At 47.6% G+C, this 15,914-nt stretch overlaps 1 protein-coding gene across 2 annotated transcripts in view; it reads right to left on the bottom strand.

Annotated features, from left to right (window-relative positions):
• TRAF3IP1 (TRAF3 interacting protein 1) overlaps positions 1–15,914 on the bottom strand; it is a 67,821-nt gene that overhangs the window by 42,688 nt on the left and 9,219 nt on the right. For both annotated transcript variants that reach the window (XM_082658750.1, XM_082658751.1), the window contains exons 7-9: positions 15,036–15,111; positions 2,911–2,931; positions 181–265 (exon numbers count right to left, since the gene is read on the bottom strand). In XM_082658750.1, coding sequence (XP_082514876.1) covers positions 181–265; positions 2,911–2,931; positions 15,036–15,111 — 182 coding nt within the window. The remainder of the gene's footprint in view (positions 1–180; positions 266–2,910; positions 2,932–15,035; positions 15,112–15,914) is intronic.

Raw genomic sequence — 15,914 nt, forward strand, 5'->3', positions numbered from 1 at the left:
GAATTTCCCTAAATCTCTAAAACATCTACGTGAGCTAGTTACACCTCAGGTACAAGAAAAACAGTTTTTGCTTTCTTTGTACACACACTTCCTCACAATGAAGCCCAAGCATTACATGAGCTGTGGAAGGTACGGAGAGGAGCAGGGCAGCTGCCCGGGTGGGAACCAGAGCACACGAACCTGACGGCGGCTGGGAGCTCGCCTGGCAGCTCGGAATTCTCCGGCACCTCACACTTCTCCTGGCCAGAAGGTCCAACGTCTCCTTCTGGACAGGCAGCAAGCCAACCAGCAGTTCACAAAGAAAGAAACAAACAACTAGTAAATATGTGAAGAGACAGCAATCAAACAACTGCAAATATAAATGAGCTTTTTTTCATCTATCATTTTTTTTTTTACATCTTTATTGGAGTATAATTGCTTTACAATGTTGTGTTAGTTTCTGCTGTATAACAAAGTGAATCAGCTATACGCATACATATATCCCCATATCCCCTCCCTCTTGCATCTCCCTCCCACCCTCCCTATCCCACCTCTCTAGGTGGTCACAAAGCACCGAGCTGATCTCCCTGTGCTATGCGGCTGCTTCCCACTAGCTATCTATTTTACATTTGGTAGTGTATATATGTCCATGCCACTCTCTCACTTCGTCCCAGCTTACCCTTCTCCCTCCCCGTGTCCTCAAGTCCATTCTCTACATCTGCATCTTTATTCCTGTCCTACTCCTAAGTTCGTCAGAACCTTTTTTTGTTTTTTAGATTCCATATATATGTATTACCATATGGTATTTGTTTTTCTCTTTCTGACTTACTTTACTCTGTATGACAGACTCTACGTCCATCCACCTTACTACAAATAACTCAGATTCGTTTCTTTTTATGGCTGAGTAATATTCCATTGTATATCTGTACCACATCTTTATCTATTCATCTGTCGATGGACACTTAGGTTGCTTCCATGTCCTGGCTATTGTAAATAGTGCTGCAATGAATATTGTGGTACATGACTCTTTTTGAATTATGGTTTTCTCAGGGTATATGCCCAGTAGTGAGTGGGATTGCTGGGTTGTATGATAGTTCTATTTATAGTTTTTTAAGGAACCTCCATACTGTTCTCCATAGTGGCTGTATCCATTTACATTCCCATCAACAGTGCAAGAGGGTTCCCTTTTCTCCACACCCTCTCCAGCATTTATTGTTTGTAGATTTTGTGATGATGGCCATTCTGACCAGTGTGAGGTGATACCTCATTGTGGTTTTGATTTGCATTTCTCTAATGATTAGTGATGTTGAGCATCCTTTCATGTGTTTGTTGGCAGTCTGTATATCTTCTTTGGAGAAATGTCTATTTAGGTCTTCTGCCCATTTTTGGGTTGGGTTGGTTTTTTTTTTTTGATATGGAGCTGCATGAGCTGCTTGTATATTTTGGAGATTAATCCTTTGTCAGTTGCTTCATTTGCAAACAGTTTCTCCCATTCTGAGGGTTGTCTTTTGGTCTTGTTTATGGTTTCCTTTGCTGTGCAAAAGCTTTTAAGTTTCATTAGGTCCCATTTGCTTATTTTTGTTTTTATTTCCATTACTCTAGGAGGTGGGTCAAAAAGGAGCTTGCTGTGATTTATTTAATAGAGTGTTCTGCCTATGTTTTCCTCTAAGAGTTTTATGGATTTTACATCTTGTGGATGAATTGCAAGATGCCCACATGAATTTCAACCATAAGCATACTAGAGTTCAAAACAAACCTCTTCTCGCCTATGTTTTTCTTCTTTGGGGATGTTATCTGCTGGTGCTATGTCCCCAACGATGCATTCTGCCATATCATGAACCAGGGCTAGGCGTACACATCGGTCTTTGTTAAGATGTTCATCTTTGGTCACCAGAGCCATAACTGCCATCCTATACATGTGATCTGATACGCTCTCTGGCTTCTGGACATTTCTGTATACCCAGCCAGTACGTGGGACTCTCTTGAGCTGCCCCACCAGCCGCAGGAACTGCAGCAGGTTCCGGGCCCCACGGCCCGAGATGGGCACAGCCATGCGGCCACCAATCGCAACACGTTTCTCATCTATCATTTTGATGAAGTTCAAACAGACACTTGATATCTAAATTTGGGGGGAGATTTGGGGAAACGGGCACACTCAAACCCTGAGAATACAAACTGGTTTAACTTCTCCAGAAACAGAATTCAAAAGGTAGGTCAATCAAGTCAGCAATTTAACTTAAAGGAAATACAAGCTAAGGAAAGAAGCGGACACGTGTAACCTCGTGTCAAGACGCTCACCCATCAGCAGTTACAACAGTGACAGACACTACGAAGCTTCAGGGAGCTGCGGTCTGTGAGACCCTCGTATAAAACAGTCGTCATGTTAATGTACGTATCATCAGTAGAGTAGGGTAACGTATCTGATCACTGCACACACAGGTGGGCTCTAGAAGGACACCCGTTAGAGTTACGAGCAGGGGCACTTGCTTTTCATTTTCTTCTCCATAGTTTTCTGCATTTTTAAGGTTTTTCACTTTGGCTCTGTACCATATTGTTTTTATAATCTGAATAAAGTTTTGTTCATTTTGATAAATATTTAATCAGTAAATAATAAGCCCAAGCTATAATATTAAGACAATTAAATTTACTCTTACTATTTAAAGTAAAAGGACTTTATACATTAGAAAATAGTAAAATCAGAACTTGATTATTGGAAATACAGTTTACACTCAGGAGGAAATTCTGAAATGTATTCTTTGGAAACATATTTTCATAAAATATGAAAATTAAATCTTAACTTGGTGTAGTTATGTTTCCTTAAGTTACTTTCACTAATACAGTTTGTAAAACATAAACCTGAGAGTACATGTTAATAACTATACACACGTACACAAGTTACACCAAACAGATTTACTCAAGGCTATTCCTTACCTGCATCACTAGGAGAATCACCTGGGAAAAAAAAAAAAAAAAGGTACATCAGAAAATCAACTTCTGTGTTAGGAAACCTCAGTATATTAAATGAGCAGAACAGGATTAGAGAGAAATACATAATTAATAATTTTGGATGTCTATTGGGGAAAAAAGGGGTCATTTCCTCATAGCCTTTTTTCTAGTTTCCTATTGCCACTGCTTTATCTTCAAAGAGAGAACAAACAAAACTATGAATCAGAACATGTTATTACATGGAAACAGGAAGCAGCGATGAGAAGAAAGTGTATCCATCAAAGAGATGAATGAAAGAAACAGAAGAGGGAGAAGGTGACAGAGCCTCGAAGCCACGGATGGACCGACTCCATGTGTGTGGGACGAGCCAGGGGTGAACTGGCGAACACACCTTGGGGCATTTTCCAGGCTCTGGATGGAAGCAAAGAAGAGCCCGTCTTACATAACTCAGCAGCGAGTGTTTCTCCATCGGCTCCTAAATTAGAAGAAAGTGTCTCTGCTCCACACAGGCCTGCCTTGGCACTCTTCCCCCAGGACCCTTCAAGTGCCACTTTATGGGGACAAATGTGACCGACGCGGCCACAGTCAACGAGTGAAGCATTGCAGGGGTGGGTGGACCCAGGAAGGTCTCTGTGTTACACTCCTAAAATGCATGAACACGTGTGCAGAAGACCCAAAACTCCCTGGATTCAGGTGAGGGCCTGGACAGACACCCCCCGGGGATGGGCCCAGCTTACCCTCAGGACACACAGACGTGACAGACAAGCGCCCCTCAGACCCCGGAGCTGTGCACCGGCGGGGGGGACCTCGAGCGCTTTGGGTGGCCTGTGGACGCCGTGGTCAGAGCCACAGAAATGCTGCTCCAAAGAGGGCGGCTCTAGGGGTGCGGGGGCCCGCTTAGGGCATCGGGGGGACCCGGGAGCCCTCCAGGACTCCATCTGTGTGGGACACAGAGTCTCCCGGAGGTCCCGCCCCACAGAGGGACAAGGTGAGGACAGGCCTGGGGAGCGTGGCTCCAGACAGAGCCTCTGGAAGACGGGGTGACGGGGGTTGCCCGGGAGGACACACAGCGGCCGCAGCCGCCCTCCTTGCTGCCCTGTCGCCTGGTGCACGGGAAAGAGACCAGCGTCAGAGCCGCTGGGCCCCCGGGGCCCCGACGCCACACCTCCAGACTCTCTCCAAAGCCCATGCCCTCGGTGTCGCTGGGGACAGGCCGTGGGTCCCGGAAAGGTGGCTGAGTCATGAGCTGATGCCCAGGTGGTGAGGGCACACGGCAGCCCCGCCCACAGATCGGCCCGGCCCCTGGGCGCCCCGTCCTCACGGATGCCCAGGTCCTCTGCGGCTCCACCTCCTCCCCAGATCCCGGGGCCCGGACGTGCAGGCGCTCTGTCCCCCTCGGATCCCTCGTCCCAGGTGAGAGCACCCTCACAGCCGGCCGCGCCCCCCTCTGAGCTTGGGAGCCTGCCCTCAGGTGTCTGCGCGCCTCGAGACTCTGCCGTCCCCCCTCCCCCACCACTCCACAGCCCAGGCCGCTCTCGCCTCTGGACCACGCGCTGCTCTGCCCACGTGGAGGCCATCTGAGTAGGGCTTAGCCACTCATCGTAAAAATGCCATCAGCTTCCTGCTGCGAAGCTCCCTGACGTGGCCACTGGCCCCAGCTCTCACCCCTGACCCTGCTCAAAGGCTCTCCCTGACCCTCCCCAAGAGAGTGCAGAGTCCCTCCCCCCAGACCACCCCCAGCACCCCTTAGGGCACCTACTGGCTTCTGCCCACTCATGCACTCACTGCCTTAGGGCCTAGCACACAGTAGGCCTTCAACCAACATTTTCTACTGGAACAAACTGACAAATGTCGGCCCTCACCTGGCCGTGCCCCTGCTGCCCCGGTCCCAACACCCTGCACCAGGCCCGGCACTGGGGCACGTGCACCCCTCCATGCTCGAAGGAGCTCCAGGGCCTTAAAAAGCAAATGCTGAACTTGGACTTTACCACGACTTTTTTTTTTAACTGCTGAGAAAAATTATGCCAAAAGCAGAACCCCACTGAGGTGGGACTTAAGACACTCAGAGAATGTCACAGACAGAAAAGTCACAGTCGTGACAGCGCTCTGAGCTGCTTAAAAGTCCTCTTTGGACCTGAAACCTGGGGGATGCAGCTCGGCCTCTGGGACCCCCAGCAGCGACTGAGGCTTGTTCCTGTCGTCCCGACACCCCGGGCTTTCCCACAGTATCTCAGGAGGAACACTGGGGACACAGGACAGTCTGCTGCCATCAGGCAGTGACTAGAAGACGCTTTCTAGTTTCTGTAAAAAGGCAGAAGTGAGCCATTTGCCACGTTCAGTCCTGATGGTGCGGAGAACGAGGGCCTGGACTCTCTGGGGGTGTTAGAGACTCAGGGACCTGTGGCTGCAGCCGTGGCCTCGGGCTGAGAGGCATCCACACAAGCGCGCCACATCCAGGGCGCCGGGTCTCCCTCACGGGACAGGAGTGGTTGACACGGGGCCCCTTTCTCACCTTTCTGCTTTACTGCTGGTTCTGGCTCAGCACTTTCTCGCGGCAGACTAGATGAATTAGCATCTGAAACACTAGCTGAGTTAGTATTAGCTTCCTTTGTTCCTGATGTAAGACAGTTAAATGGGTTATTAAGATGGAACTGGTCATCAGGCACCTTACTCATCTGTGCTCCCCCACCACAAGCTTCCCAAGGATGACCCAGGGCAGCTTCTAGAAAACGCACCTAGAACACCCCTCCCAGGCCTGGCTCTGGGATCAGGAGGGCACGAAGGGACACCCAGACGTGAGCAGACCCCGCCCACGTGGCCCAGGCAGAGGCCTGGGCTCCCACAGCCAAAGCACCCTGGCCCCCCATTTCCAGGACCACCCGACACTACCAGTCTCCCCTCATCTCCCCACGACAGCCAGGCCTGGGAGTCACAAGCTGCAAATAGGCTGCAACTTCAGGAAAGCAGGAGGAGAAGGAAAAATATTTCTGGCCTTGTGCACAGTCCTAGACGTGTCAAAAGCTCCCAAACGCTTGCCTCCTGATTACTGACTTATATGCGAATGTTTATAAAAATAGAAAAAAACACCAAATACCTGAGAAATAAAACATTTTTTCCTAGTAAAAACAAAAGGATGGGTGCTGGGGGAACAGATTTTGAATTGTGGCAGGACCCAGGGAGGAAACCTGACCTGTTACTAAAGGACCCTCCCACACACTCTCTGAAATGGATCCGGAGGCAAAAATAAAATTAGGAAAATGTTCCCTTTCCTGAAACACGATCTTATAATTTCTTAAAAGTACTCAAAGAAATAGTTTATGTCAGAATTAAACTGTCACTAACTATCAGAGAACTGCTTGATTTTATGTAGTGCAACTGCATAAAATAGACAACATGTAATTTTCTGAGGAAATTTTTTTTTTTGATCTGCAAAAACGATGCTGACTTAAACAGTCTGATTCATGTCTACAGTTAATTATTTATGATATCTCATAGGACCAACAAGAAATACCATTAAGTTCTAAAACAAACAAATCTAAAAATAAGTGTAAGTTAGGCAGCTGTAGATTGTCAATTTTAGAAGAAAACACCCCAATAACTTTAAGTTGTCATATGCTATTTGAAAGTATCAAATATTTTCTATATTGTACAAAACCCACCAGCACAGTAAGTAAATTACAAATGCATTATTTCTGTCCATAGCTTGAGGAGACCAATGACACTCTGCACAATTTTATCTCCTCGAAGCTCTTTCTTTCCTTACCTTTTTGAGAGGCCTATGATGGTTGTTTTAACGTTTCCAGTGGTATTCTTAAGTAAGGTTTACTAAACCCCAAATTCACACAAACAGAAAGAACATAAAAACAGACTATCATTCACTAATAATACTACAATCGATTGCTAATCAGAGGGCAGGTTAACCAACTTGCCAACAACAGCTTTTAAAACAATAACGCACCCATAAGAAATTAAAATTACTATGAATTGGGAAAAAAAAACAGTGCATTAGCACAATCTGCTGAGTTAGCGGCCATTACTGAGCCCTGCAGGTAAGGACGTGGGCGGAGCACCGCGCCTTGAGGGGGTTCTCATCCCAATAAGATCACCCGCGCAAAGCTGGGGGCACCGGCTGGGGCCACGGAGTCTGCACCAGTCACTCTCCCTGAAACTCACCAAGCAGCGCAGAGCCCACAGCACTGCACAAGCAGCTTGCCGTTCTGCCAGGCCTCTGTGCAAAGTTCAGCTGCACGGAGGTGCTGACTATATCTGAGGGTAAATGCAAATAACCAGGGTTTAAAATGGGCCGATCTGCCTGGCCCAGTGACCAGCCTTAGCATCATATCATGGGATGCAGAGACACTAAGTGCATCCTGACAGGACACAAGGTAAAGGGCACAGCATCACCTACGTAGGGGTGAGGGAGAAGCAATCTCTTTAACCCAAATCTGATCAGGCCTTTAGATCTAACAGAAATACCGGGGGCGGGGGGTGGCGCCATAAGTTAAATGACAGCACGGGAGCGATGAGACAAACACAGAGGAGGGAGCGCTGCACAGGGCAAGCAGCCTCACCTCTCCACAAAGTCAGCGCTCTGGAACGAAGGTGGGGGAAGAGGGGCAGAGGGAACAATGTACAGGACAAGCAGCCTCACCTCTGCACAAAGTCAATGCTCTGGAACGAAGGTGGGGGAAGGGGGGCTGTTCCACATTCAAGAGGTTAAAGACACAAAAAGAATAATAAAAAACATACAGTGTGTTCTGGATCCTGATTTTTTTTAAAATAACATTGTTGAGACAATAAGAATGCAGCCTGGGTTTTAGATGCTCTTGGGGAATGACAAGTCTGTTGGGTGCAACAATAATTTTACGGTTATGTAGGAACATTTTTTTTTTTTTTGAGGTGCACGCTGAAGTATTTAAATGGAATTATTTAAAGTATTAAAATATTTTTTAAATACTCTGAAATATTTCATAAAACTATGTCACCATAGATGAAGCAAATGTGTCAGAACGTTAGGACCATTGAATCTACATGAGAGGTACATGGGTGCGAGTCATTCTACTCTTTCTACGTATTTTTCATAATGAAAATGTCTAAACAATAAAACAAAATGAAATGAGCGAACCCGAGCAAAATGAAGACATGGATGCCGTAAGGTTCCGGGAAAACATAAGACGACCAAACAGCTGTAGAAGGAGCGAGTCTCCTCAGACAGCCTGTGTGACAATGTGAGCAGGGGAAGAAGACGTTCATGTTTTGAGAAAGAAATGGATAAATTCCAATCCACCGGCAAAGGCAAATGAGAACCACCAAGCCCAACCATTGTCCCGGGACACCCCAACAGTAACGCGGGCCGGCCAGGCGCTGGTCTGAAGCACTGGCCAGGAGAGGAAGGGGGCTGGGAGGACACACCCAGTGGCCTGGATCTGGAAGCCATAATCAATCTGGAAACTTAAGGAACCCTAACGACTGCTGGCAAACCCTGAATTCCGGAAGCAAAATGACTGCCAGTGCAGGACGACACTTGTGATGACAGGGACCCGGGGTGTGTGCAGTGACAGGACTCAAGGGAGGAAGGGTTTGCGGGGAGGGAGGCTCACTAGGGCCACCCAGGGACAGGGAGCGCACAGGACTCTGCTGGCGGCCACCAGGTGGCGCCAGGCTTCCTTCTAATCTCCACAAAGCGCTCAACTGAGAATCGCCTGCTGCAATGTTCTGTGCTTCTTAAACACTGAGCTTTTATTATTTTCACACATGCAGATAAAGATCTATACAGATCCATAAAGTCTAACATATGTCTAAAGAACTACCCCAATTTATTTTAAATCCAGCATACCATCTCAGAACAGCGCTGACTCACCCTGACTTGGGGCTCTCGAGTAAACTTTATATATAAAGTGATGGGTACTAAAGCAATGGTGCACGACATGTCTGTGACAAGCCAGTCACTTCACGATCATCACCTCATTTACCCTCAAGGCAGGTCTTCTCACACCCGTGTACCCACGAGGAGGCACTGGCTCAGAGAGCACACTTGTGCGGCTCGTTCCAGGGCAGCAGGTACGCAGGTTTGGGTTTGGATGCGAGGTGTGCCCACGTGGGCCGCCCAGGGCCTGCGCAGGGCAAGCCCTCACTCAAGCTTCGCCCCGCCCACTCCCCTCTCCTGCAGTACCAGGACTGCCCTGTGCTGCCCCCCACAGGACCCGCCTGTGGCTGAGAAAAGCTCCTGCAGAAATGAAATAAAACATCACAAGATGCAGCTGAATTGCAACGGGCGTGGCCACTGAGAAAAGCATTTTCATCCGTAAGAACTCATTCTGTCCCAATTTAGGTCGTTCGGTCCTCCCACACTGCTAGAGACGCAGATAAACCACACAGAGCTGACCTACTTGGAACAGAATAACCACAGACCATCACTGCTGAACCAGCGATGGAGCAGACGGCTTGCAAACACACCCCTCTTAGAAAAGCAAAAACTAGTAAAGGGAGAACGCAAGTGCAGAAAGATGGGCTTATTGTTATTCTAGCTACAGTTACAGAATGTTAAAAAACCAGGTAGATCCGAGGCAAGTTCAGCCTAGAAAAATCTTTATCTTTCCCCGGGGGCAAGATTTACACTATTTTTCCCCTCAAATGTCACTCAAGAATTGCCGTATTTCTGAAGAATTTAGTTAAACATCACAGAAGACTCCATACAGTTACAACCTTGGATCATCCCACCGAAATTCCATATCCGTACGTCTAATCAGCCGGTATCAGCAGGGTGAGGATGTGCACACACATCACACTGCCAGCCTCGAATGTAAAAGGTGTGCCACGGGGACACCTTCCCCAGGTGCTCCGAGCAAGCACTTGAAAATAGTTCTTGTGGAGCATTTTCTTAACAGAACACAGCAGAGCACGTCGCAGAACTGAAAGATAATTTCTCTAACTATCCACAACACTTTTTAAAATTCCAGGAGTAAGATGAAGAAAGCATTTTGACTTAGATGCAAAGATGTTACACATAATAAAGCATGTAAAGGTTAACTTAGAGCTAAGTTCATCTTCTTTATCATAAAACTTAGCAAATTAAAGCAAACAGACTATCAAGTCATTTCTGTTCTTCAGTACACTGTGGGAAAAAAGAAATCTGATGAACATTAAAGTGGTTAGAAAAATAAAGAATAATGATAACCCCACTGAGATGTAAATATTTCATACCAAAGTGGTGAGGAATTTAAACTAAAGAATATATTTTTCTTACCTATTTCTGAAGTTGTAGTTTCCTGATCTGGTTCATTATTTAATCCAGACACTATGGGGTCTAAAATTTTAGCTGAAATATCATCCTCCTTTCTTCCTGACATAAAACAGTGAACAACAGATTAAACTATTGCAAAGGTTTTCGCGTTTGGTTGCTTTGGTTGGGATTTACAAGGCTTTATGCCAAGGTCACCAACTAACTGTCCCATCAACTCAACGGTCAACCCTCAGCCTCCATGGGACCTGTCTCGGAAGCGCTGGATAAGCCCCTCCGCCTCCGGAAGCCCCTGGCTTTCAGGGTGCTGGCTCTCCAACCCCCCAACTTGCTGGCCTCTGTCTCCTCTGCCAGAGCCTCTCCTCCTCTCCGACCCTCGAATCCTGGGCTCCACGCTCCCCGGAGGCCATTACTGCATGAAGGCCCGCGCGCTAATCTGGGAACCCCCAAGTTCTTCATTTTAACGTCAGCTTCTCCAGCTCTGCCCCTGAACCTCAGGCCCACACGCCCGCCCGCTGTCCCAACGCCTCCACCTGCTTGTTTCACAGGCATCTTGAACTTAACGCCTCCAGAACGGATCCGCCAACCAGCTTCTCCCAAAGCCTTCCCCGCTTCAATAAATGACACCACGGAGGTGCCGGACACCCCCAACCGATCCCACCTGTGATTCCTCTCTAACAGGCGCCGTGCAGTCCATCGGCGCCACTGTCATCCCTTCCGTGAGAGCGGCTTACCCCGCCCCACCCCCACCCCCCATCTCCGCAGCAGTGACCTTGGGTCCCAGACGTCGCAGCCTCTCACCTGGACGCCACAGCACCACCTAACTGCTCTCCGGCCTTCATTCCCGCCCCTGCAGTTTTAATGGGGGCGCCTCTCAAACCTAAGCCAGAGCCTGTCTCTGTCCTGCTGGGCACCCCGGGACTTCGCTCCCACCTACTCCACTGCCCCCAGCCTGCCCGCTCACGAGCCCCTTCTCCTGGCACCTGCCCTCTCTCTGCTCCAGCCTCACCACCTGGCTTCCAGTCACTCAAACAGGCAGGCCTGTCCCCAGCTCGGGGCCTCTGGCCATTCCTGGACACCCACAGGTCATGTGCTCTGTGTCGCTAGTGGACTCTGTCCAGACACCCCCTCCTCAGTGGCCCTCCCTGCCTACGCACCCCCTCCACCTCTCTCGGCTTCACCTCCCTTCAAAAGACTCATGGTTAACTAACACGAATGTATACATCCTGAGTTCTCTTTACTATCTGTCTTCTCCTTCTAGATCATACTCTCCACGAGGGCAGGTACTCCACAGATATTTGCAGAATTAAGAAAGGAAGGCTCACATGGACGATTTCGGCCAGTGAGGGGGTCACGGACGGGAATCCATGCACGGCGGGGGCAGCCCCGTGGCTCAGACAAGGGGGCTCACTGGTCCCCTGCCCCTGCTCCCCTTGGGGCCCCGAGAACAGTGCTCTAGCACCCGGGCCGCGTCTCTAGCACAGGGCGCATCTCCCCTGCACCACCCACGGGGCTCCATCTGTTCAACGATCAGACGGAAGCGAGGGATCAGGCGGCTAAAGGTTTCGAGTCACAAACCCTCGCTCGCAGCCTCCCTGGGGTTCGCTCAGTCTTACCGAGCTGTTTCCCGGCGTGTTCCTTCTTAGCTTTACTGCAGGAAGAGTTACGTTCTTTTTCAGGGGAGAGACTATTTTCACTGGTTCTAGAATCCCTTCTTCCTAACATGAAATTGCACAATGAAAATACGTATTAAACTTAATTTACGATGCTGCATATTATCAAACAAATGAAATTAAAATGCACCCACTAACTCAAAGTGATTTGCTCTGCTAGTCTCCACTGGTTAAGAATAAGCAAAAATTATCATATTCTTACGCAGAATGGTTTTTGGATCCTATAGGGATTCTAGTGTGGCCTTAAGATTCTAAGTATGTCTAACAAACGTGATGCCCTCCCTCTCTAGTAAAGGCAAGGCTTCGCTCCTCGGCGGGCACACAGAGGACCTGTGTCTCGCACACCTCCTGGGTGCTGGACCCTTCCCCTAATGCTACCCGCTAAAGCGAGGCAGCACGACAGGGCGCAGCGCCAGCTTTGCTGGGCAAGGACCCGGGGTGAGGTCAGTGCCCGACTAGCAGAGGCAGGGAAGAAAGAGTTCACCAATTTGTCAACAGCTCAGTAAACCTTAGTGTCTTAAAGCTGGCAACTCTCTGATAACCAAATCTCTCAAAGATCAAATACAAGGAACCCTACAGTTCAAGCTTACCGGTTAACTCAGATGCTAACATCCTGAGTTAGTAAAAAAGAAAAGCAGATGATACGACCATCAGCTTAGAAAATCAAAACATCAATGGAACAATTATGGGTTAAGATTCAATACAAGCTAGATTTAAGATACATTTACAAAAATCAATGAAGTTTCTATATTCCAACAACGATCACTAAAAATTAATGAGGGGAAGAAAGATACCATTTCCAAAAAAACTGAAAACAAAACAAACAATCGAGCAATCCCTGACTGACAGACACACCCAAGCACCCAACACACATCTCGGGAGAGGAGGAGACCCCTGTCTAACTTGAAAGTAGAGGTATCCAATCTTCCCAGAATAACGAAAGCCTAAGTTTCACCCAAGTCCAATTACATCCTCATCCATTTGTTTTGTGGGATGTGGGATTCTTTGACTCATGAAGTGATTACAAAATACATCTGGAAGAATAGCAAATAAAAGGGCTTAAAACATCTTTGAAAAGAAAAATGATAGGGAACTAGTAGTGAAACAGAAAACCGTAGAGAAAAAACAAAAACAGAAACACCAGACTCCAGACTCCAAAAGGCATGTGGGGAGATCACAGAGCAGGAGGGAAGGGAACAATTTAGTAAGTGACCCTGGAACACCTGATGAGTTATTATGAAAAAATAAATTCAGAGCCTCATTTTATACCATGAATTAAAATAAGAGATAACCAAAAAGATTAAATATTAAAACGTATGACAAAACACAAACCTTCATCTCTCAAATCTCTGGAAAAACTACAGAAAAAAGACTGGTAGCTTCCAGTGCATAAAAATTAAACACCTAGGCTTCCCTGGTGGCGCAGTGGTTGAGAGTCCGCCTGCCGATGCAGGGGACACGGGTTCGTGCCCCTGTCCGGGAAGATCCCACATGCCGCGGAGCGGCTGGGCCCGTGAGCCATGGCCGCTGAGCCTGCGCATCAGGAGCCTGTGCTCCGCAACGGGAGAGGCCACAACAGTGAGAGGCCCGCATAACGCAAAAAAAAAAAAAAAAAAAAAATTAAACACCTAGGCAAGTCAGTAACCAAACAAAATTAGAATTAAAAAAGTGGAAAAAAAATATAAGAAACAAATACTTATTTAAAAATCGGCAGGGGGGTGGTGGTGGGATGAATTGGGAGATTGGGATTGACATACATACCTAAAATAGATACCTGAGAAGAACCTGCTGTTAGCGCAGGGAACTCCACTTCCCTGTACAGTAGAAACCAACCCAACATTGTAAAACAACTATACCCCAATTAAAAAAAATAAAACAATAAATACTTTAAAAAAAATTGGCAGATGTCCTTAACATACAGGGAGCTCACACAAATTAAGAACACTCAGACTCTGAGTGTTTTCCATCTATCAAAATCAGCGAGCCTTTCAAACAAATCCCCAGAGAAGGTGTGGGGTAGAGGGTACGGACAGTGTCCACTGTAGCTAAAGCCTTACAATGTCCATAATGGCCCTCTGTGCCAGTAATTATACCCTGGGAACCTATCCCACAGAGATCGCCCAAAAGGAAGAGAAAGTTTCTGTCACAAAGAAGTTCACTAAAGCATTTATCAATGTCAAAGAGTGGAACTTACCACCTAAGTTCAATTTCTCAGTGAAAAATTCCAACTACTACATTCTTGCCATACTTCTTTAAGTTTTACAATTTAGGAAAAGGATGACTTTTCAGGAACTACTACCGCTCATTCAAAGTAACTTCATGCTTCCACTGAAAGCCTCCGACACTGCCAGCCTCCAACTGTACTTTCCTGCATTGGACTGACATTCTTTCCCTACTTATTGGTCTGTCACAAGGAGACACATCTTCGGGCAAACCCAGGCCAGGCCCGTCTGCTTCAGCTTCGGCTTTTAGCATGACTGCCAGTGACATTTTCTGCTATGTTTTAAATGCATAAACATCACCTGTCTAAGGGCAGGACGCTCTTGATGTCCGTCCTGCATCAGGACTAAACTTGCTTACCCATTCAGAAGAGTCAGTGAGACACGGATGACTGATAAATATTTCTGGAAAATTAACATTCAGTCACACCTTTTAGATTGGAACACAGATCACGCAGGTGTACTCTGCCCCTGGTGTCGTGAGCTCACACATGTGTGCGAGGGCATGCACATGCATGTGGGTGTGAAAACCATATATCTTCATCATTTTCACAGTCTTTGTTCCTTCCAAAGGCAAATCCGCTTTCTAGTCACAGAAGCTTTTTCCTACTAGATGTTGTGACTAAAGCAAAGAATCTAGTATTGGGTTTCCCTGGCGGCACAGTGGTTAAGAATCCGCCTGCCGATGCAGGGCACATGGGTTCCAGCCCTGGTCCAGGAGGATCCCACATACTGCGGAGCAGCTAAGCCTGCGTGCCACAACTACTGAAGCCGGCGCGCCTAAAGCCCATGCTCCACAACAAGAGAAGCCACCGCAATAAGAAGCCTGCGCACCACAACGAAGAGTAGCCCCCACTCGCCACAACCAGAGAAAAGCCTGTGCGCAGCAACGAAGACTCAACGCAGCCAAAAATAAAATAAATTAAGAAAAAAGAATCTAGTATTTTCAGCTACATTGTATGATAAATTTTGCAGTACCTTCCACTGAATTTTTGGATCGCCGTTTTGATGTCTTTGTTGTCACTGACCTGGATGCTCTAGTGGAAATCTCAGTCTTAAAGAAAAGAGAATGAAAAAAATAAATTAATTGATGCACCACAGAGCGACACCATGAGCAGATTTATTATTCAAGCTCAAGGAAGAACAAACAGGAAACACAACAACATCCGTACGCATTCAAAGGGGAACTGACTCCAAGTCAGCGCAGCTAAGCACTTAAGACCTAAGAGTGTGGATTAGAAGGAAGCCGAAAGCTCTTTCACTCTAAATGCAGAATTCCACTTTTTGGTACAGCCCTAAAAAGGTCAGCCGTCCACTGACCATACCTTGAGAATCACTCTCATCAGATGAGTTTATGAGGACTCGACTTCTGTCGCTATATGCTTAATTACCTCAATGCATTTGTGAACAACTCTGAGAGTGAAAACGTACACAGTGTGTTTAAACAGAGCATAAATCAGAGAAAACAGCACATCCCGTCCCTCCCACCGCTGGCTCAGTTCCCTGGCCCGACCCCTCCCTCAACCTGCCACGAGGGCCTCTTAACTAGCCTCCCAGCCTCCACTCCACGCCTGTCCATCTTGCCTGTGGCTGCCCGGATATACTTTCTGAAATGCAAACTGGACGATGAAGTTGGGGTGAGTCTGACCTCCCCAAGACAGCCCAGCCTGGCCTGGACCTCACCCACAGGAACTGCACTGCAGGGTCCCACCGGGCCAGGCAGAGCTTGGACGGGTCCCTCCAGCCAGCCCTCCGGTCCCTGCCTGCCTCATGACTTAATCCTCTCCCAGACTCCTCCAAAGTGCCACCTCCATCCTCTCCCAAATGACTGCCTTACCCCTCTGTACTCCGCACATC

Source organism: Grampus griseus (assembly GCF_964374135.1).
Source record: "Grampus griseus genome assembly, chromosome: 7".
Lineage (NCBI taxonomy): Eukaryota > Metazoa > Chordata > Mammalia > Artiodactyla > Delphinidae > Grampus > Grampus griseus.